The following is a 19,415-nucleotide window of genomic DNA, read 5'->3' as shown; positions in this document are numbered from 1 at the left end:
TTTGAAAGAGTTCTTCAGGGACTGGTTCTCACTCCGTGGTGAGGCCAGTTATGGGAGACCGTTTTTTCTATAGGATACAGTTTCCTTACCAGCCACTCATGATTTGAGTAGGTAAGTTAGTGCTATGCTTGTCAATATTAATGTAACCCTTTCCTATGTGATGGGGAGCCTCCTTCAAGGGACATCCCATGGACAGTAGCTGGAGGGAGAGTCCCTAGCCTGTCAGAGTTGTGCTGCCATGGAGGCAAAGGAGGATTGGGAGGCTTCTGAAGCGTATATGGAGCAACCAGCTCTCTGCATAGATCACCTTGAATCCCCCCAGAATCTATTCACATCTTGGAGAATTCATAGGTCTAGACAGCCACCCCTCTCGGCTCAAATCCTGTTTCCTTTTCCACTGAGGAAATGATCTAGATGAAACTCTGCATGTTTAAACAGTTCTTTTGAAGGGAATAATCCATATGGGGACAGCATGTCCCTCAGTGCTTTGATCTAAAAAATAAACAAGATATAGTTGTCGTTCTTTAGCATTGTGAGCAATATATTTCCCATAAGCTTACTGGTAAATAGTCCAGATAATTGTGGTCAAGACAAAATAGCCTTCTCTGAAGCTGGTCTCTTACATTTTCTATCCATCTGAAAATTATGACAAATGAAAGTTTTAATGCAATGTGATGAATTCCAGAATATATATGAGGATTGTCTTCCTGCAGGTTAAACATTTCCGAGCTCTGCAGGAACAGGCAAACACATACTTGGATCTCTTGTGCTCTATGTGCGATTTGTCAGACACCAGAGTGAAGAATACAGCAACAGACATTCAACAAACCAAGCAAATGGTACGAGATAAACTACAGCAGCCAACCTCCTAATCCTCCTTAGAGTTTTAATTGTCTTGATCTGTCCTCTTATACAAGGTTCATATTGGGTAATGGTTTAAAGAAACATCTTCTGTACTTACTTCTTAACTTTCTCACTGAGGAAATTTTACTTTTTTTTAAATTATACTTTCATGTTGCCATCCTGCTATGCAACAAGCATCTTAGAATGAGGTTGCTGGAGTGGGGATTTTCAGGAACAGTGCTTCAAGGCAGAGGTATATAGTGTATATTATGGCTGTGTGAAAAAGCAGAACCTGGGCCAGTGTATTACTGTTTTCATTTGCACAAACATGACTTCAGCTATTTTCTAGTGCTTAGTGTTTAAGAAAACGTAAACTTATGAAACACAAGGCTGATTTTCTTGTTTATCACTAAAATTGGTTTACCATAAAATCTTCTACAATGGTACTTTTAATTTTAAAATAAAATGTGCTTTTACATGTGCATGTGTAGAAATATATTATATCAGAGTTTTAAACTTAAAATATATACACCTAAGTTATTCACGAAGAAACATCATTTACATTCTTCCATGAAAACATCTCACTGCAGTACATGCTTTATCAGGAAAAACCACATTCTGATAACATTTAAAATTCATTCCATTGAGTGTAACAGTCTAATGCATACAGTAATCAAATTCCATATTAAAGAAGCAAGTTAAAATCCAAATCCAAGCAACCCATAAACTACAGTCTGCAGATATATACAGAATAGATAAAAGGTGCTTCCAGTCTTAGCAATAAGAATGGCTTGTTAAATAACAAGCAGGAAAAAAAATATAAGTAGGATAGCACTGAGACATTTTAAGCCTTTTGAGAACGTAAGTCTTAAAGGCATCTCACTGTTGCAGTTGAAGCAAGTGACACTCTGTTAATATGGGTTTAATGTGACTGATGGACTCAGATTTGGTAAGCATTCTCCTTGCTGAATTCTGGGAATTCTCCTAAAACACACACAAGGAAAAGAACTGTGTTAAGAAAATTAGAATGAAACACAAAATTGAATTAAGTTTTCACGGTGAGAGGGTGAATGTATGTTTATATATGTCACCATCTGGCATGATTTGTGAAGTGCAAGCAAGAGAGAAGAGAGACTTTAATTGTATAGTTGATTTGAGCTTTTAAAGAAATCATTTAGCCCTGAATTAATCTTTAAATAATTGTTAGATTCTTTTTCTTTAAGTCTCTTACAAAGAAATTTATTACGAGTCAATCGTGAATTAGCTTTCCTAATAATTTCTTGTGGCTTTCCTCTGACACAGTCTTGTTTTATGACTTTCCAAGGTTAAGGCTTTTTTGGACAGTAATGCCTTCTGCAAGCTCCACTTAGTCCCCTCCAGAATCTACTCCTCAAATCTGTCCTTTGCATAGTTCTACTATACATTTTGCACAGCACATGAATACTTACATTAAAACGTCCCCATCGCGATTATTTTCTTTTTAGATCGAGCAGCAGATAATGCACTCACAGTACCTGGCTCAAGGTTGGGAAGAGATAAAACAAATGAAGGCTGAGCTTTGGATATATTTCCAGGATGCAGACCACCAACTACAGAATATGAAGAGGAGGTGGGCAGAACTGGAACTAAACATTGCCCAAAACATGGTTTTGCAGGTTAAGGTAAGGAGTCATTATGTTCTGAAAGCAAAGAAAGGAGGAAATGTATCCAACAGTTCATTTTATTATAGAACTTGCTATATCCCCTCCGTGGGTGCATTGATTCTGTAACAGTCATGCAAGGAAGGATGAGGGGATTGTTTTTGCTTACGTTGGTGCTACAGAGAGCTAAAACAAAAAGGGAAATACTTTAATACTTCCCCTACAGTTTTAGAGTAGACAGTCAAATCTTTACTGTGCTAGGTTCCCATTGCTTTGAGGAAGCTAATTGCCTATTGCATTTAGTCTGAAGTTAAAATCTGTAACATACCATGAAAACTAACTAAATAACTTAACTATTTCTAAAGCAGTCTAAAACTGTGATTAATAGCAATTAATTATTTGAGTTAATCTCATGAGTTAACTGCAATTAATCGACAGCCCTAGTCAAATTTTATCTGATAGTTTAATCACTGTTAAACAATAGAATACCAATTGAAATTTATTAAATATTTTGGATTTTTTTTACATTTTCAAATATTTTTTCAATTCACAACACGGAATACAAAGTGTACAGTGTTCACAAATATTTGCACTGTAAAAATGATAAAATAAATACTAGTTTTCGAGTCACCTCATACAAATACTGTAGTGCAATCTCTATTGCGGAAGTGCAACTTACAAATGCAGATTTTTTTGAGTGTAGTTATGTAACAAAAAATAATGTAAAACTTTAGAGCCTACAAGTCCACTCATTCCTACTTCTTGTTCAGCCAATCACTAAGACAAACAAGTTTGTTTACATTTATGGGAGATAATACTGCCTGCTTCTTGTTTTACAATGTTGCCAGAAATTGAGAACAGGTGTTTGCATGGCACTGTTGTAGCCGGCATTACAAGGTATTTACGTGTCAGATGTGCTAAACATTCCTATTCGCCTTTATTCTCTGGCCACCATTCTAGAAGACATGCTTCCATGCCGATGACCCTGGTTAAAAAAAAAAAAATAATGCATTAATTACATTTGTGACTGAACTCCCTGGGAAAAGAATTGCATATGTCCTGCTCTGTTTTATCTGCATTCTGCCATATATTTCATGTTATAGCAGTCTCGGACGATAACACAGCACATGTTCGATTTAAGAACACTTTCACAGCAGATATGACAAAATGCAAAGAGGATACCAATGTGAGATTTCTAAAGATAGCTAAGGCACTTGACCCATGGTTTAAGAATCTGAAGTGCCTTCCAAAATCTGAGAGGGACAAGGTGTGGAACATGTTTTCAGAAGTCTTAAGAGAAACCCTCCAATGCAGAAACTACAGAACTGGAACCATCAAAAAAGAAAATCAACCTTCTGCTTGTGGCATCTGACTTAGATGATGAAAATGAACATGCATCGGTCTACACTGCTTTAGATTGTTATTGATCAGAACCTGTCATCAGCATCTAAGTATGTATTCTGGAATGGTGGGCGAAGCATGAAGGGACATATGAATCTTTACCACATCCTGCACATAAATATCTTGCAATGCTGGCTACAACAATGCCATGCAAATGCCTGTTCTCACTTTCAGGTGACATTGTACACAATAATGTATAATACCATTTATTTAAATATTTTTGATGTTTTCTACATTTTCAAATATATTTATTTCAATTACAACTCAGAATACAAAGTGTTCAGTGCTCACTTTATATTTATTTTTATTACAAATATTTGCACTGTAAAAAACAAAAAAAAGTATTTAATTCACCTAAGTACTGTAGTGCAATCTCTTTATCCTGATAGTTGAACTTACAAATGTAGAATTATGTAAAAAACACCAAACCTGCATTCAAAAATAAAACGTAAAACTTTTTAGAGCCTCCAAGTCCAATCAGTCTGTCTTCCTGTTCAGCCAATCGCTCAGACAGACAAGTTTGTTTACATTTATGAGAGAGAATGCTGCCTACTTCTTGTTTACAATGTTACCTGAAAGTGAGAACAGGCGTTTGCATGGCACTGTGGTAGCCAGCGTCATAAGACATTTACATGGCAAATGCGATAAAGATTCGTATGTCCCTTATTGCTTCAACCACCATTCCAGGGAGCATGCGTCCATGCTGATAACATGATTATGCTCGATAACAATCCAAAGCAGTGTGGACCAACACATGTTCATTTTCATCATCTGAGTTAGATGCCACCAGCAGAAGGTTGATTTTCTTTTTTGGTGGTTCCGGTTCTATAGTTTCCGCATTGGAGTGTTGCTCTTTTAAGACTTCTGAAAGCATTCTCCGCAACTCATCCCTCTCAGATTTTGGAAGGCACTTCTGATTCTTAAATCTTGGGTCAAGTGCTGTATCTATCTACAGAAGTACCTCACAATGATATCTTTGCATTTTGTCAACTTTGCAGTGGAAAAAGTGTTCTTAAAATGAACATGTGCTGGGTCATCATCCGAGACTGTTATAACATGAAATGTATGGCGGAATGCGGGTAAAACAGAGCAGGAGACATAAAATTCTCCCCCAAGGAGTTCAGTCACAAATGTAATTAATGCATTATTTTTTTCATAAGCATTATTAGCATGGAAGCACGTCCTCTGGAATGGTGGCCGAAGCATAAAGGGGCATTCAAATGTTTAGCATATCTGACACATAAAACCTTCCAATGCTGGCTACAAAAGTGCCATGCAAACACCTGTTCTCGCTTTCAGGTGACATTGTAAAGAAGCAGCAGGCAGTATTCTCTCCCGTAAATATAAACAAACTTGTTTATCTCAGCGATTGGCTGAACAAGAAGTAGGGCTGAGTGGACTTGTAGGCTCTAAAGTTTTACACTGTTTTGTTTTTGAGTGCAGTTATGTAACACACATTCTACATTTGTAAGTTGCACTTTCATGATAAAGAGATTGCACTACAGTACTTCTATGAAGTAAATTGAAAATAAGATTTATTTTTACAGTGAAAATATTTGTAATAAAAAATACAAAGTGAGCGCTGTACACTTCGTATTCTGTGTTGTAATTGAAATAGATGTTTGAAAATGTAGAAAAACATCCAAAACAAATTTAATAAACATAAATTGGTATTTTGTTTAACAGTGCGATTAATAGCAATTATTTTTTTAATCGTGATTATTTTTTTTAGTTAATCACATGAGTTAACTGATTTATCGACAGCCCTAAAAAATTTGTGTGAGATTGCTATCGATATAGCTAGATATAGTACTGGCAGAATTGACTCTAATAAAAGATAGACTGTTCTGCCCTGTGGGAGAGGTGGGGTTAGCTGTGTCCCCAGGAGAAGTCCAGGGAAGGGGCTATAACTCCAGTCACAATTCCTCCCCTCGTCCACCCTTGCTCCCTTGAAGAACATAATTTGCTACTAGGCTCTTCTCAATTGCAACTTTGTGGAGATTGCTCTTATACCCCTCCCCGACCCTGTACTTGGAGCAGCAAGCCAGGGTCGGGAAAGGATCTTATTCCCCTTGTATACCTACACAGCTTCATAAAGCTGCACCACAGCCTAGCTCTAAGCAGGATGTTTTCAGAGTTTTCGTTCAAACCTCAGATTATATTTGTAATGGAACATCTCAATTTAATTTTTGTTTTCTTTCTCTAACAGGAATTCAGTCAGAAGCTGTGTTCTAAAGAGGCAGCTCTTACTGCTGTGACTGAAAAGGTGAATAAACTAACACAAGGACAGGAGTCTCCTGAGCATAAGGAAATGGGTCACTTCAGCAGCCAGTGGGTGGACCTCTGCCTTCAGGCAAACAATTTGCTCATACAGCGAGAGGAAGATCTTCAGAGGACAAGGGATTACCATGATCGCATGAATGTAGTAGAAATCTTCTTGCAAAAGTTTACAAAGGAATGGGACAACCTGGCCAGGTAGAGAGGCCTGACTCATATAAACCTGATATATCCCACACTTGTTAAGAAACCTTCTTACTAGGGTTGACAAATTTCTGATTTCTGAAAACCGGACGCTACAGCAGGAGAGCCAGAACCTCTTCCTTCCCCACCTCTTCCTCTGAGGCCCTGCCCGTCACTCGCTGCTGTCCCTCTTTCTCCTCCCACCAGCTGGCTCCCTCTGCTCCGAGGCTAGGACAAGAGCCTGCCTGCCGGTGAGATGCAGGTAGGAGATGGCCCCAGCTGAGCAGGGGCTGGCATGGGTTGATGACCCAGCGCCTCCTCTCTTGCGCCCCCTTTCCCACCCCCCCAGTAACTGGAATTTTTGTATCCGGTCAGTACATGTGACCAGACACTGTACAGGTCCCCTTTCAACCAGACTTTTCAGTCGAAAACCAGAGAACTGGCAACCCTACTTCTTACAGTGTCTTAAGAGGCTATGTCCAGTAAAATCTTTTTTCTATACCTTGCTTAATAAAAACTCCTAATAGCAGAATTCATTATTTTGAGGTGGAAGGAGGTCGAAGTACACAATGCTTGTATTTTTTAAATAGGCAAGGTCCTCAGCTCTTGTCTTCGAGGGGCGTACACTAACTAACTCCAGCTGAGGATTTGGACCTATGTCTGTGCTACCTTTTCCCCTTTAGAAGCCCTTTAATATTCACGGCATAATTGAGAACTGCAGGGTTGTCATATCTTGCGAGGTTATAGTTTAACTATTCAAAATGTCATGCAGGCATAATTCTGTAATCATAAATAAATACATGACAGAATTAATCAGGAATGCACTTCCAAAAGGCATGCTTTGATATTAGTACCACATATCTAAACTATTCCATTGTATTTTATATAATGGTTAGTTTTAAATTATTGAAAGCTTAATTTCTCCTGCATCATGGGATAATATTTTGGGCACCGCCTAAGACTATAATTTAAAAGAGTAACAGTCCAATTCTGCTCCTATTGAGGTCAATTGGTAAAACTCCCTTTGAGTTTAATGGATTGGGTCCTAAACAAAGGTATATTTTGTTGTTGTAATATTTTCTCTAGTGCAATATTTGATTTGTTATTTACATATACAATATGTTACATGTGTGAACTGCCAGTACTTGCATTGCTAATTTGAATGTTTTTTCCAAATGACAGACACCTTGTGGAGAAGAGGGAGGAATAGTAGAAATATTAAACTTGTAGTTAATGATTGAAGTGGCTGTCTTCAAAAGAGCTAAGGGATTTAGGCACCCAGATCCCAATGAACTTCAATATGATGTCATCTAAATGTCTTTGGCTCCTTTGAAAACCGTACCCTGAGATCATGTAGCGAGTTGAGACTTACCCATGAGGTGCCTCCTGCTGGTTGCCCTGGGAATTAGCTCGCTTCCAGCTCAGCGCGCCCTCTGCTGGTTGGTGGCTCACCTGCCTCAGGTCCCCATGTCCCTCCTGGACCCTAATGTCCCTTACCCTGGGGTTCTGCCCCAACAGGCCCCCCACTCTGGGTCTCCCCTCCCAGGGGAACCCCCAACCCTCTAAGCCCACCTCACCGGCTATTGCCAGTCATCAACTAGCCCCTGTTCACTGGGGCTGACTACAGTGTAATGGCCACTCATCATTGGCAAGGGGGGTTTGGATCTGCTGTCTTTCCCTGCAGCCCAGTACCTCTCTAGGCCTTCCTGTCAGGCCGCAGCCTGGGAGGTCGCCAGGCCTGAGCTCCCCAGCTCAGCCTGACTCTTCCCCTGCACTGCTCTGTTCACAGTATCCTATGCTCCTTCAGGCAGCTAGGTCCGTCTTTCTCCAAAGCTAGAGAGAGACTGACTCAGCTCCTGGTTCACAGCCTTTTTATAGGGTCCAGCCTGGCCCTGATTGGCTGCCTCCCAGCCTTTTCTTATTGACTCTCAGGGGGCTGGCTTTTAATGCATTCTGAGCCAGAGCAGGGTGACTGCCCCCACTACAGATACCAGCTGGCATTTAATTTTTGTACCATGCATTTTGTCAACAGATCAGATGCTGAGAGTACGACTGTACACCTTGAGGCTCTGAAAAACATAGCATTGGCTCTGCAGGAAAGGATATTTGCCCTTGAAGACCTGAAAGACCAGAAACAGAAAATGATGGAACATCTGAATCTAGATGACAAAGAATTAGTGAAAGAGCAGACTGGTCATTTTGAACAACGCTGGTCTCAGCTGGAGGACCTAGTCAAGAGAAAAATCCAGGTTTCTATCACAACCTTAGAGGAGCTGAGTTTGGTGCATTCTAAGTTTCAGGAACTGATAGAGTGGGCAGAAGAGCAGCAGCCTAGCATCTCTGAGGCTCTTAAACAGAGCCCTCCTCCAGACCTGGCTCAGAGCCTTCTCATGGATCATCTCACTGTTTGCAGTGAACTGGAAGCCAAAAAGGTTGTTCTCAAAGCACTCATAAAGGATGCTGACAGGGTGATGACTAACCTCGGCCTCAATGAAAGGCAGATCCTCCAGAAATCCCTTTCAGATGCACAGAATCACATGGATTGTCTTAATGATCTGGTTGGCCAGAGGAAAAAATACCTGAATAAGGCATTATCTGAAAAGACTCACTTCCTCATGGCAGCTTTTCAAACTACAAACCAAATTCAGCAACATGAGAAAAAGGTAATGTTTCATGAACATATCTGTCTGTTGCCAGAAGATGTGAGCAAACAGATCAGGACTTGTAAGAGTGCCCAAGCTAGCATGAAGGCCTATCAGAGTGAAATAACTGGGCTGTGGGCTCAGGGAAGGGATTTAATGAAAGAAACAACAGAACAAGAAAAGAGTGAGGTGTTAAACAAACTCCAGGAATTACAGAATGTGTATGACACTGTTTTACAAAAGTGTAGCCAGCGACTGGTAGAACTGGAGAAAAATATGGTTTCCAGGAAATATTTCAAGGAAGATTTGGATAAAGCTTCTCATTGGATAAAACAAGCTGATATTGTCACATTTCCAGAAATCAATTTAATGAATAGTAATTCTGAATTATACTCACAGCTGGCAAAGTATCAGCAGATTCTTGAGCAGTCTCCTGAATATGAAAATCTTTTACTTACACTGGAAAGAGATGGTCAGGAGATCTTGCCATCGCTTAATGAAGTGGATCATTCTTACCTGGATGAAAAACTGAATGCCCTGCCACAGCAATTTAATATTGTCATTACCTTAGCCAAAGATAAGTTCTATAAGGTTCAGGAAGCAATTCATGCTCGCAAAGAATACGCTTCATTGATTGAGTTGACAATTAAGGCTCTAACTGAACTGGAAGATCAGTTTTTAAGTATGAACAAAGCTCCTGTGGCTCTTTTATCCAAAGAGGCTGTATCACTCCAGCAGGACTACAAAGCTCTCTTAAGTGAAGTGGTGAACCTTGGTGCAGCAATGGATGAATTGAACCAGAAGAGAGAGGCTTTTCGAAGCACTGGCCAACCATGGAAACCTGAAGAGATGTTAAAACTCACCACCCTGTATCACAAGCTGAAAAGGCAAATAGAACAGAGAGTTAATCTTTTGGAAGATGCTATAGAGGCCTATAAGGAACACGAGGAAATGTGCATGCAGCTTGAGACACAATTAGAGGCAGTGAAGAAAGAGCAGATGAAAGTGAATGAAGAAACACTCCCAGTAGAGGAGAAGCTGAAAAGCTACCATTCTCTGGCTGGCAGCCTGCAAGAGACCGGGATTCTTTTGAAGCGAGTTACTGAACATCTGGAAACACTTTATCCTCAGCTTGACCCATCCACCTATGAGATGGCAAATCATCAGGTACAGTCTTGGCAAGAGAAAATGAAGTTGTTGCATGCTGCCATTGGCGACACAGTGATGGAGTGTGAAAACAGGCTGGTGCAAAGCATAGACTTCCAGACTGAAATCTGTCGTTCACTTGACTGGCTGAGATGGGTGAAAGCAGAACTTAATGGAACGTTAAGCTTGGACCCAAAACTGCAAAACATTCAGGAAGAGATCCGAAAGATTCAGATTCATCAGGAAGAAGTGCAGTCAAGCCTGAGAATAATGAATGCGCTGAACCGTAAAGAAAAGGAGAAGTACATGAAGGCTAAAGAACTGATACCTGCTGACTTGGAAAACAGCCTTGCTGAGCTATCAGAACTAGATGGTGAAGTTCAAGAAGCCATTCATATGAGGCAGGTTAGTGCATCGTTTAGTCTATATTTTATTTATTTATTTTATTTGCTTCTTGCTGAAAACAAACATCATTATAAGGTTGCCTTGGCTTATTGTCTGTGATCATGATGAACAGATTGGCTTTGCTAATCATATGGTCTTTTCTGAGGTTTTAGGCACAGTTCATAGCCCAGCCCTTTGACGCAGTATAGGGACAGAAAAGAGTAAGATCCACCTCAGCACACACACACATACATACTCCTTGTGGCCTCCCCAGAGCTTGAGTCTCAGTAATGGGCAGAGAAAAAATGCTGTTGTCAAAGTTCCTTCCCCATTCTGAACTCCAGGGTACAGATGTGGGGGCCTGCATGAAAAACCCCCTAAGTTTAAACTTCCCCAAGGTACAAACTATTTTACCTTTTGCCCTTGGACTTTATTGCTGCCACCACCAAGCATCTAACAAATAAATATATAATAGGGAAAGAGCCCTCTTGGAAATGTCTTTCCTCCCAAAAAAATCCTTCCAAACCCTACACCCCCTTTCCTGGGGAAGGCTTGATAAAAATCCTCACCAATTTGCATAGGTGAACACAGACCCAAATTCTTGGATCTTAAGAACAATGAAAAAGCAATCAGGTTCTTAAAAGAAGAATTTTAATAGAAGAAAAAGTAAAAGAATCACCTCTGTAAAATAAGGATGGTAAATACCTTACAGGGTAATCAGATTCAAAACAGAGAGAATCCCTCTAGGCAAAACCTTAAGTTACAAAAAGACACAAGAACAGGAATATACATTCCATTCAGCACAACTTATTTTATCAGCCATTTAAACAAAACGGAATCTAACGCATCTCTAACTAGATTGCTTATTAGCCCTTTACAGGAGTTCTAACCTGCATTCCTGCTCTGGTCCCAGCAAAAACAACACACAGACAGACAGACCCTTTGTTCCCCCCTCATCCAGCTTTGAAAGAATCTTGCCTCCTCATTGGTCCTTTTGGTCAGGTGCCAGCAAGGTTGTCTTAGCTTCTTAACCCTTTACAGGTGAAAGGGTTTTTCCTCTGATCAGGAGGGATTTAAAGGTGTTTACCCTTCCCTTTATATTTACGACCGCTTTCCACAGCTGCTGTTCCCCCAGTGAAGAAAAAGATGAAAAATGGTGGGGAGTGGGTGAAGCTGTCACACTTTGTTGGGATTTTTTGTTGCTGTTGTAGATAGTTGCCTCTGTAACTGTGTGCAGTATTTTCACTGTTGTTTCAGGCTGTTTTGACTAAACTCTATAGCCTATGCCAAAGGTACTACCAAGTGATACAAACAGCTGGTGACTGGCTTGAGGATGCCCAGCAATTGCTACATTTGGCAAGGAATGGTCTGGATGTGGAGAGCTCTGAGGAGAACCTGAGGAATCACACTGAATTTTTCAGCACAGAAAGTCAATTCCTTGGTCATCTGGAGGAGCTACAAGCCCTGGTGTCTGAGATGGAACCGTTGATCCAGGCCACAGCAAGAGAGGAGCTGTTACAGAATGTAGCTGTTTTAGAAGAAAAGGGCAAAGGAACCAAGCAAGAATCTGAAATCCAGCAGGATCAACTGCAGAAGTACTTTTTTTATTCACTTTTAAATTTAACATGTTTTGTTGAGAGAAAGGGGGACACTTCAGAAACTTCACTGAAGTTTAAGAGCGTATTCTATGGAATAGAGCAGTTGCTTATGATTCAGAACTCCTGGATTCTGTTTCCTCCTGTGCTGATGACTTACCATTAGGAAGTTCTCTACGTTTCAATTTACTTATTTTTAAATGAGTATAGCAGTATCCAAAATGATGTTGTTTACAGGGCTTCATGATTTTGAGAAACGTTGAGTTTCTCTCATGAAATAAGAAAAGGAGTACTTGTGGCACCTTAGAGACTAACAAATTTATTAGAGCATAAGCTTTCGTGAGCTACAGCTCACTTCATCGGATGCTTATGCTCTAATAAATTTGTTCGTCTCTAAGATGCCACAAGTACTCCTTTTTTTTTTTGCGAATACAGACTAACGCGGCTGCTACTATGAAACCTCTCATGAAATAAGTATTAGACTCATAGACTTTAAGGCAAGAAAGGTCCATAATTATCATCCAGTCTGACCTCTTACACATTGCAGGTGAATGTCATCCACCCACTCTTGAAAAAGACTCTAACCTCTAGCTGAGTTACTGAAGTCCTCAAATCATGGTTTAAAGACTTCAAGTTACAGAATTCACCATTTACACTAGTTTAACCCTGCCAGTGACCCATGTCCCATGCTGCAGAGGAAGGCAAAAAAAAAACACAACAAAAATCCAGGGTCTCTGTCAATCTGATCTGGGAGGAAATTCCTTCCTGACCCTAGATATGGTGATCAGTTAGACCCTGAGCGTGTGAGCAAGACCCACCAGCCAGACATCCAGGAAAGAATTCTCGGATGTGACTCGGAGCCCTCCCCATCTAGCAGCCCGTCTCCAGCCATGGGAGAGATTTGCTAATAGCAAAATATGTGAAGTTTAGACCCTGGTGTTACAATGTTTGATTCTAAATGATTTTGTGTTATATTAAATCTTTCTTGCTGGTGTTTCATTTTGCAAGGCATACATCTCAGTGGCAGGAGTACCAGACAGCAAGGCAGCAGGTTATTGAATTGATGAACGAGGCTGAGAAGAAATTATCTGAATTCTCTGTAGCCAAGGCTCCTTCTGGTCATGAAGCAGAAGAGAAATTGTTAGCACATAAGGTAAGGTTACTGAAAACAATATGAATCAATTAAATCTTGTGCCATATGCAGGATATCAAGGACAATCAGTGACTTGCATCGTTGTTTTTTTTCCCACTAGATAGATATGTGAGGTGATGAAGCGTCAGGTTTATAATCTAGACTTTTATTTACAGCCTAAGTGAAATAACTTAAGAATGACTTCTCCTTCCTATATATAGTGTTTTCAATGGTAGACTCCGAAAAGGTTTGTTTAAATATAAAATAACTGCACTGAAATATTCTTATGGATCTATTTTAAACAAACAAAACTTAAAAATTCTGAGTTGAGTCCATGGTATTTAAGGGATATCTTGAACACTCGCAATCCACTGTCACATTCTGGGATGCAATCCAGACTGGTGAGGGGTTGTCACCACCTGCCCTGCAGCCTTGGGTTCCCTCACAGTGCTTTACAGTTGTAGCGCCCAACCTGGGCCCCCCTTACAGACAGCATGCAGGTCACACCCTAAATGTCTGTGTGTAGCTTCAGCCAGTCAGGAACACTCCAGTCACACTCCAGCTTCTATCAGCCTGGTTACCACTTGCAGGGTGATCCCAACACACTCCCAGTCCTGACTTTTCTCAAAGACATGAGTTCTGCACACTCCTGGGCAGTTCAGATATTAGAGGTTTGTTGCCCCTGTAAGGAGTCAGTAAGCAAACAGTTTGCTATTTTAACTAGAATTACCCAAAGAGTTCAATTTAAACACAGCACTGGAATAGCTTTGATTTAAAAACAATAAATCAAATTAAATAAACTACAAAGAGAGGTTTTAAGTGAGTACAAATATAAGGCATTAAAGTCAGAAATGGTTACAAGAGAAATAAAGATAAAATGCTTTCTAGTAACTAAAACTTAAACTATACTTGGTTCAAGGTAATATTCTTAACCGTATATTCCAAGCAACAGGGCAGGCCAAATTCTTTGGTCAGAACCTCTTCCAAAGTCCAAAGGCTGGTTCCTTTGTCGTCTTGTATGAAAGTGAGAGAGAGGGAGAGATAACATGGGTTGGTTTTGCCCCTCACTTTTATAGTCCAGTCACCCTTTGAAATGCATTTTCCTTCCCACTGTGGGGATGGAAACATGGAGTCTTGTGGTGAAAGAGGTCCCATGTGGTTATCTGTTCTTGCCCCTCTTCGTTACCAAAGAATGGCCACTTGACAGGCAATTGCCCTGTAACTTTGATAACATTTGGTTAGAGGCATTAGTTTGTACTTTGTCTTTGAGGAACAGGTTCATAAGTTTACGTGTAATATTGCCTCACACATTTCACCATGATATTCTTGACCAGCAAGTTATTAGTTATCAAATGATAGCTCAAGGCATATTTTTTTCCGGGATTATTTCAGTGGTGTGTAGGTGTAAATACAGGGGAGCATTCAGTCACACACACCCCTTTTTTTAAAAACCTTGTGTTCTTGAGAGTGAAGTTATGTCCACACAGAGCTAGGGGCATGATTTTCCTGCTCACGTACACCTACTCAGAGTAGCTTTCATCAAGCCAGCGTGAGTATAAATAGCAATGTAGCTGCAGTAGCATGGATAGTGGCAGAGGAGGCATGGCTGAGCTGTACCAAGTACTTATCCACTGGTTTCAGGTGGGTTTGTGCTCGGCCTGACTTAACCAGGCCTCTGCTGTAGCTACCAGTGCTGCTGCAGGTACACTGCTATTTACCTCTCATCAGACTACTACGAGCATAATGTGAGTACACATACTCGAGCAAAGAAATTACATCCCTGGCTTGTAGTGCATACATAGTTTAAGAAAGCAGGTGCATATGGCGTTTCAAATGTTTACTCATTGTAGAGAGCTACGCCTAGGGCCAGATGCTCCAGATTAAAGCTAGCATTGGAAACCAGCTGGAGATTCCCAGCAGAGAATTTCCACTGACATAGAGCTGGTATTGGTGACTTCTCTGCCTCCTTTGCCAAGTGAATGCACTGTCCCGGTAGATTGGGGATTGGGGCAGAAATTAGAGTTGACCTGCTGCTGCTCTGACTTCTGCTGGGACCAGGTGGCACTGAGTTGAGGAGCCAAAAGTGGCTCCTTTTGGCTACCAGTGTCCATTATGTCCAAGTTCATACCGAGTGGAGATTCAGAGCCTTAGTGTTTAAACTCACTAGTGTACACACAGCTTCCACTAAAGCTACTGCTGGTATGCAAAACTTTTCACATTGTACTCATGGATAATGGATGCACTTTAAAATTGTTATGTATGTAAAACATTTTAATGGCAAAAAACTATTTGAAAAAAATTGCTCTGGGGCTAAAGCCTCATTTCAGCCCATAGATGTGTTATAAACTTCCCAAGGGAAATGTTGAAGTAGCTTCTACTCTGGTAGAAGAGTAGCAATTCAGGCATTACTATAAAAAGGAAAATCCTGCCATTTGTTTTGCTTTTTCAGTCCCTGGTGTCTATGGTAAACGCCTTCCATGAGAAGATCACAGTTCTGGAGGAAAAGGCCTCTCAGCTGGAAAAAATTGGAAATGATGCCAGTAAGGCAACAATAAGCAGGTCAATGACAACTGTCTGGCAGCGCTGGGCACGGCTCCGGAGTGTGGCCCAAGAGCAGGAGAAGATATTGGAAGATGCAGTGCAGAAGTGGAAAGGCTTTAATAATAAGGTATAAGGATCTGTGTCACGGGGTGCAGACTCACCAGCAGCGCCTCCTGCTGGTCGTCTTGGGAATGAGCATTCCAGCCTCCGGAGCACCCTCTTCAGGCCGGTGTCTCACCTTGCTGCTGACTCCCGTGTCCCTCCCAGGACCCCGTGCCCCTTTCGCTGGGTGCTGCCCCCTGGCGGTACCCCACAGTTCTGGGTCTCCCTGTCCCGGGGGAACCCCCCACCCACTATCCCTACCTCACCTCAATCGTTGCAGGGGACAGCTCAAGGTTAGACAGAGGTAGCAGGTCCAAACCCAACCTAGCCTGTGATGAGTGGCTCCTGCCAGTCACCAGCTAGCCCCCACGCCCTGGAGCAGACTGCAGTATGAGCCACTCATCACAGGCAAGGTTGGGTTTGGACCTGCTACCTCTGTCTAACCTTGAGCTGTCCCCTGCAACCCAGTATCTGTTGGGCCTAATGCTAGGCCGCAGCCTGGGGCTTTCCTGGCTGGAGCTCCCTAGCTCTTCAGGTTCTTCCCCAGCCCTGCTCTAATCTAGGTACGCTGCTTAGGTCCCTGCAGCCAGGTCCCTCCCTCTCAGAAGCTAGAGAGAGTGTCTCTTCTGCTCCTGGCTTCCCTGGTTTTTATAAGGTCCAATGGGTCTGTTTGGGGCATGGCCCCCAGCTACGGCTGCTCTGCCAATCAGCCCAGCTCTTCCCCTGCCCCAGCCCTCTCCCAGGGCTATCTATAAACCCCTTTGGGCCCGAGCGGGTGTCCACCCCGCTACAGTCTAGATAACTCCTTTCTACTTTATTGTTTGTATGTTTTCGCTACTTGTAATATATAATGTGTTACAGATTCAAAGCATTGTACAGACGTTACCTCACAGGGCTGAAGGCTGAATTAGTTAGATAGGTCCGTTAATGTTGTCATTCCCATTTTACATATGGGGAAACTGAGACTAAGAAGCCCAGCTACTTGTCCAAGGCCAAACAACAAGTGATTAACAATGGCAGGTTCAGAACTCCTGACACCTATGTCTATTCCTCCAGACCATATTGCACACCTAAAATGGAATGGAAATAATATTATGTACAGTAAATTCAATCCTGTTTTTGTTTTTGATACTTTTGGTAGTTCTCTCTGATCCCTCATTCTTCCCTTTGCCTTCCCAAAGGGCCAACTCTAGGCCGCCGACTCCTTCTATATAAAGAGAATTCAGGGTACCATGTCTGAATCAACAAGATGATGTCACTCAACACTCAGTGGCAATGCAAGGCATTCCCTTACCATCCTTCCATCGCTACCAACTGTCAGAGTGAACATACAGTCTCAGAAACCAGATCTCCCGCATTGACTACTGGGTCAGCCCAGTATTCTAGAATCATAGAAATCTAGGATTGGAAGGGATCTCAATAGGTCATTTAGTCCAATCCCCTGTACTGAGACAGGACTAGATATTATCTAAACCATCCCTGACAGGTGTTTGTCTGACCTATTCTTTAAAACTTTCAGTGACGGAGATTCCACAGCCTCCCTAGGTAATTTGTCCCAGTGCTTAACTACCCTTCCAGTTAAGAAGTTTTTCTTAAATCTAACCTAAATCTTCCTTGCTGCAATTTAAGCCCCTTACTTCTTGTTCTATCTCCATGGTTAAGGAGAACAATTGATTACTCTCCTGTCCATATCTTTCCTGAAGTGTGGTGCTCAGAAATGGTCACAGTACTACAGCTGAGGCCTTATCTGCAGGGATCCTAGTTTTCTGTGATTTTAAAAAGCCCAACATTTTCCGATTTAAAAAAAAAAACACATTAAATTCTGTGTTTTTCTACAATTTAAAATGAACTGCTGAACTTTAATTTCCCTACCCACAATATACAATGAAACCCCATTTATCCAATCTAATAGCTACCGGCACTAGATCAGATAAGCAAAAATTTGGATAATCCAGAGAATGGGCACAGAGCTTCAGTTCCAGGCAGTGACAACAGGAGCCCCACTGTTTGGAGCTGAAGCTCTTTGCCCAGTCTCCGGATTATCCAAATTTTTGCTTATCTGATTTGACCCTGGTCCCAGTCAGATCGGATAAACGGGGTTCCCCTTAGTTAATATATGGATTTTTTTTATATTTTTAGAAAACATAAAAACGAAAGATTCACTGTAAAAATGCAAATTGTGCATTTTTCCATGGCAAAAAGATTTCTATGATCCCTGCTTATCAGCACTGAGTAGAGTGGAAGAATTACTTCTCGTGTCTTGCTTACAACACTCCTGCTAATACATCCCAGAATGATGTTTGCTTACAGTATTATATTGTTGACACTTACTTAGTTTGTATCCACTTTCCCCCGCAGATCCTTTTCTACAGTACTCTTTCCTAGGCAGTGATTTCTCATATTGTATTTGTGCAATTGGTTATTCCATCCTAAGTGTAATACTTTGCATTTGTCCTTATTGAATTGCATCCTATTTGTTTCAGACCATTTCTGCAGTTTGACAAGATCATTTTGAATTCTAATTCTGTACTCCAAAGCGCTTGTAACCCCTCCCAGCTTGGCATCATCTGCGAACTTCATGCACGTAGTCTCTGTCATTATCCAAATCATTTATGAAAATATTGAATAGAACCAGATCCAGGACGGAACCCTTTGGGACTTGATATACCCTTTCAGCTTGATTTTGAGCCATCGCTAACTACTCTGAATACACTTTTACAGTCAGTTGTGCACCTTATAGTAAGTTCATCTAGGCCAGTGATTGGCAACCTTTGGCCCGCAGCTTGCCAGGGAAAGCGGCTGGTGGGCTGGGCCACTTTGTTTACCTGCAGCGTCTGCAGGTTCAGGCTGAGGGATGTGCTTGCTGCCCTTCCCGCAGCCCCCATTGTGGCTTTCCCTGGCGGGCCGTGGGCGAAAGGTTGCCAATGCCTGATCTAGGTGGCATTTCTCTAGATTGTTTACGAGAAGGTCATTTGTGGCAGTATCAGAAGCTTTACTAAAGTCTAGATATACCACATCTACCATTCCCCCCCCCCCCCCACTTCAACAAGGCTTATTATCCTGTCAAAGAAGGCTATTAGGTTGATTTGACATGATTTGTTCTTGGCAAATCCATATTGACTGTTACTTATCTCCTCATTTTTTCCTAGGTGCTTACAAATTGATGGTTTGATTATTTGCTCCATTATCTTTCCGGGTACCAAAGTTAAGCTGATTGGTCTGTAATTCACTGGACTGTACTTGTTTCCCTTTTTATAGATAGGTACTGTATTTGCCTTTTTCCAGGGCAAATTTTGCTCTGTAATCTTTCCCATCCTCCATGAGTTCTGAAAGATAATTGCGGATGGCTCAGATATTTCTTCAGCTTGTTCCTTAAGTATTCTAGGATGTATTTCACCAGGCCCTTGAAGGCATCTCATTTGTCCAAGTAACTCTTCTATTTGAGCTTCTGATCCTACCCCATTTAAACTGATGTTCACTATGTTAGTTATCCAGTCACTGCTAACCTTTATGATGAAAAGTGAAACAT

The 19,415-nt window shown here is 41.4% G+C and overlaps 1 protein-coding gene across 1 annotated transcript in view; it reads left to right on the top strand.

Annotated features, from left to right (window-relative positions):
* Positions 1 to 19,415, top strand: part of SYNE1 (spectrin repeat containing nuclear envelope protein 1) — a 507,598-nt gene that overhangs the window by 297,134 nt on the left and 191,049 nt on the right. Inside the window, 7 exon segments of the mRNA XM_043511213.1 lie at positions 714 to 839; positions 2,328 to 2,504; positions 6,094 to 6,359; positions 8,377 to 10,537; positions 11,774 to 12,111; positions 13,120 to 13,264; positions 15,693 to 15,911. Coding sequence (XP_043367148.1) covers positions 714 to 839; positions 2,328 to 2,504; positions 6,094 to 6,359; positions 8,377 to 10,537; positions 11,774 to 12,111; positions 13,120 to 13,264; positions 15,693 to 15,911 — 3,432 coding nt within the window.

Source organism: Dermochelys coriacea, chromosome 3, assembly GCF_009764565.3.
Source record: "Dermochelys coriacea isolate rDerCor1 chromosome 3, rDerCor1.pri.v4, whole genome shotgun sequence".
Lineage (NCBI taxonomy): Eukaryota > Metazoa > Chordata > Testudines > Dermochelyidae > Dermochelys > Dermochelys coriacea.
Note: the sequence above shows the minus strand (reverse complement) of the source record. Positions and strands in the feature narration are given on the sequence as shown.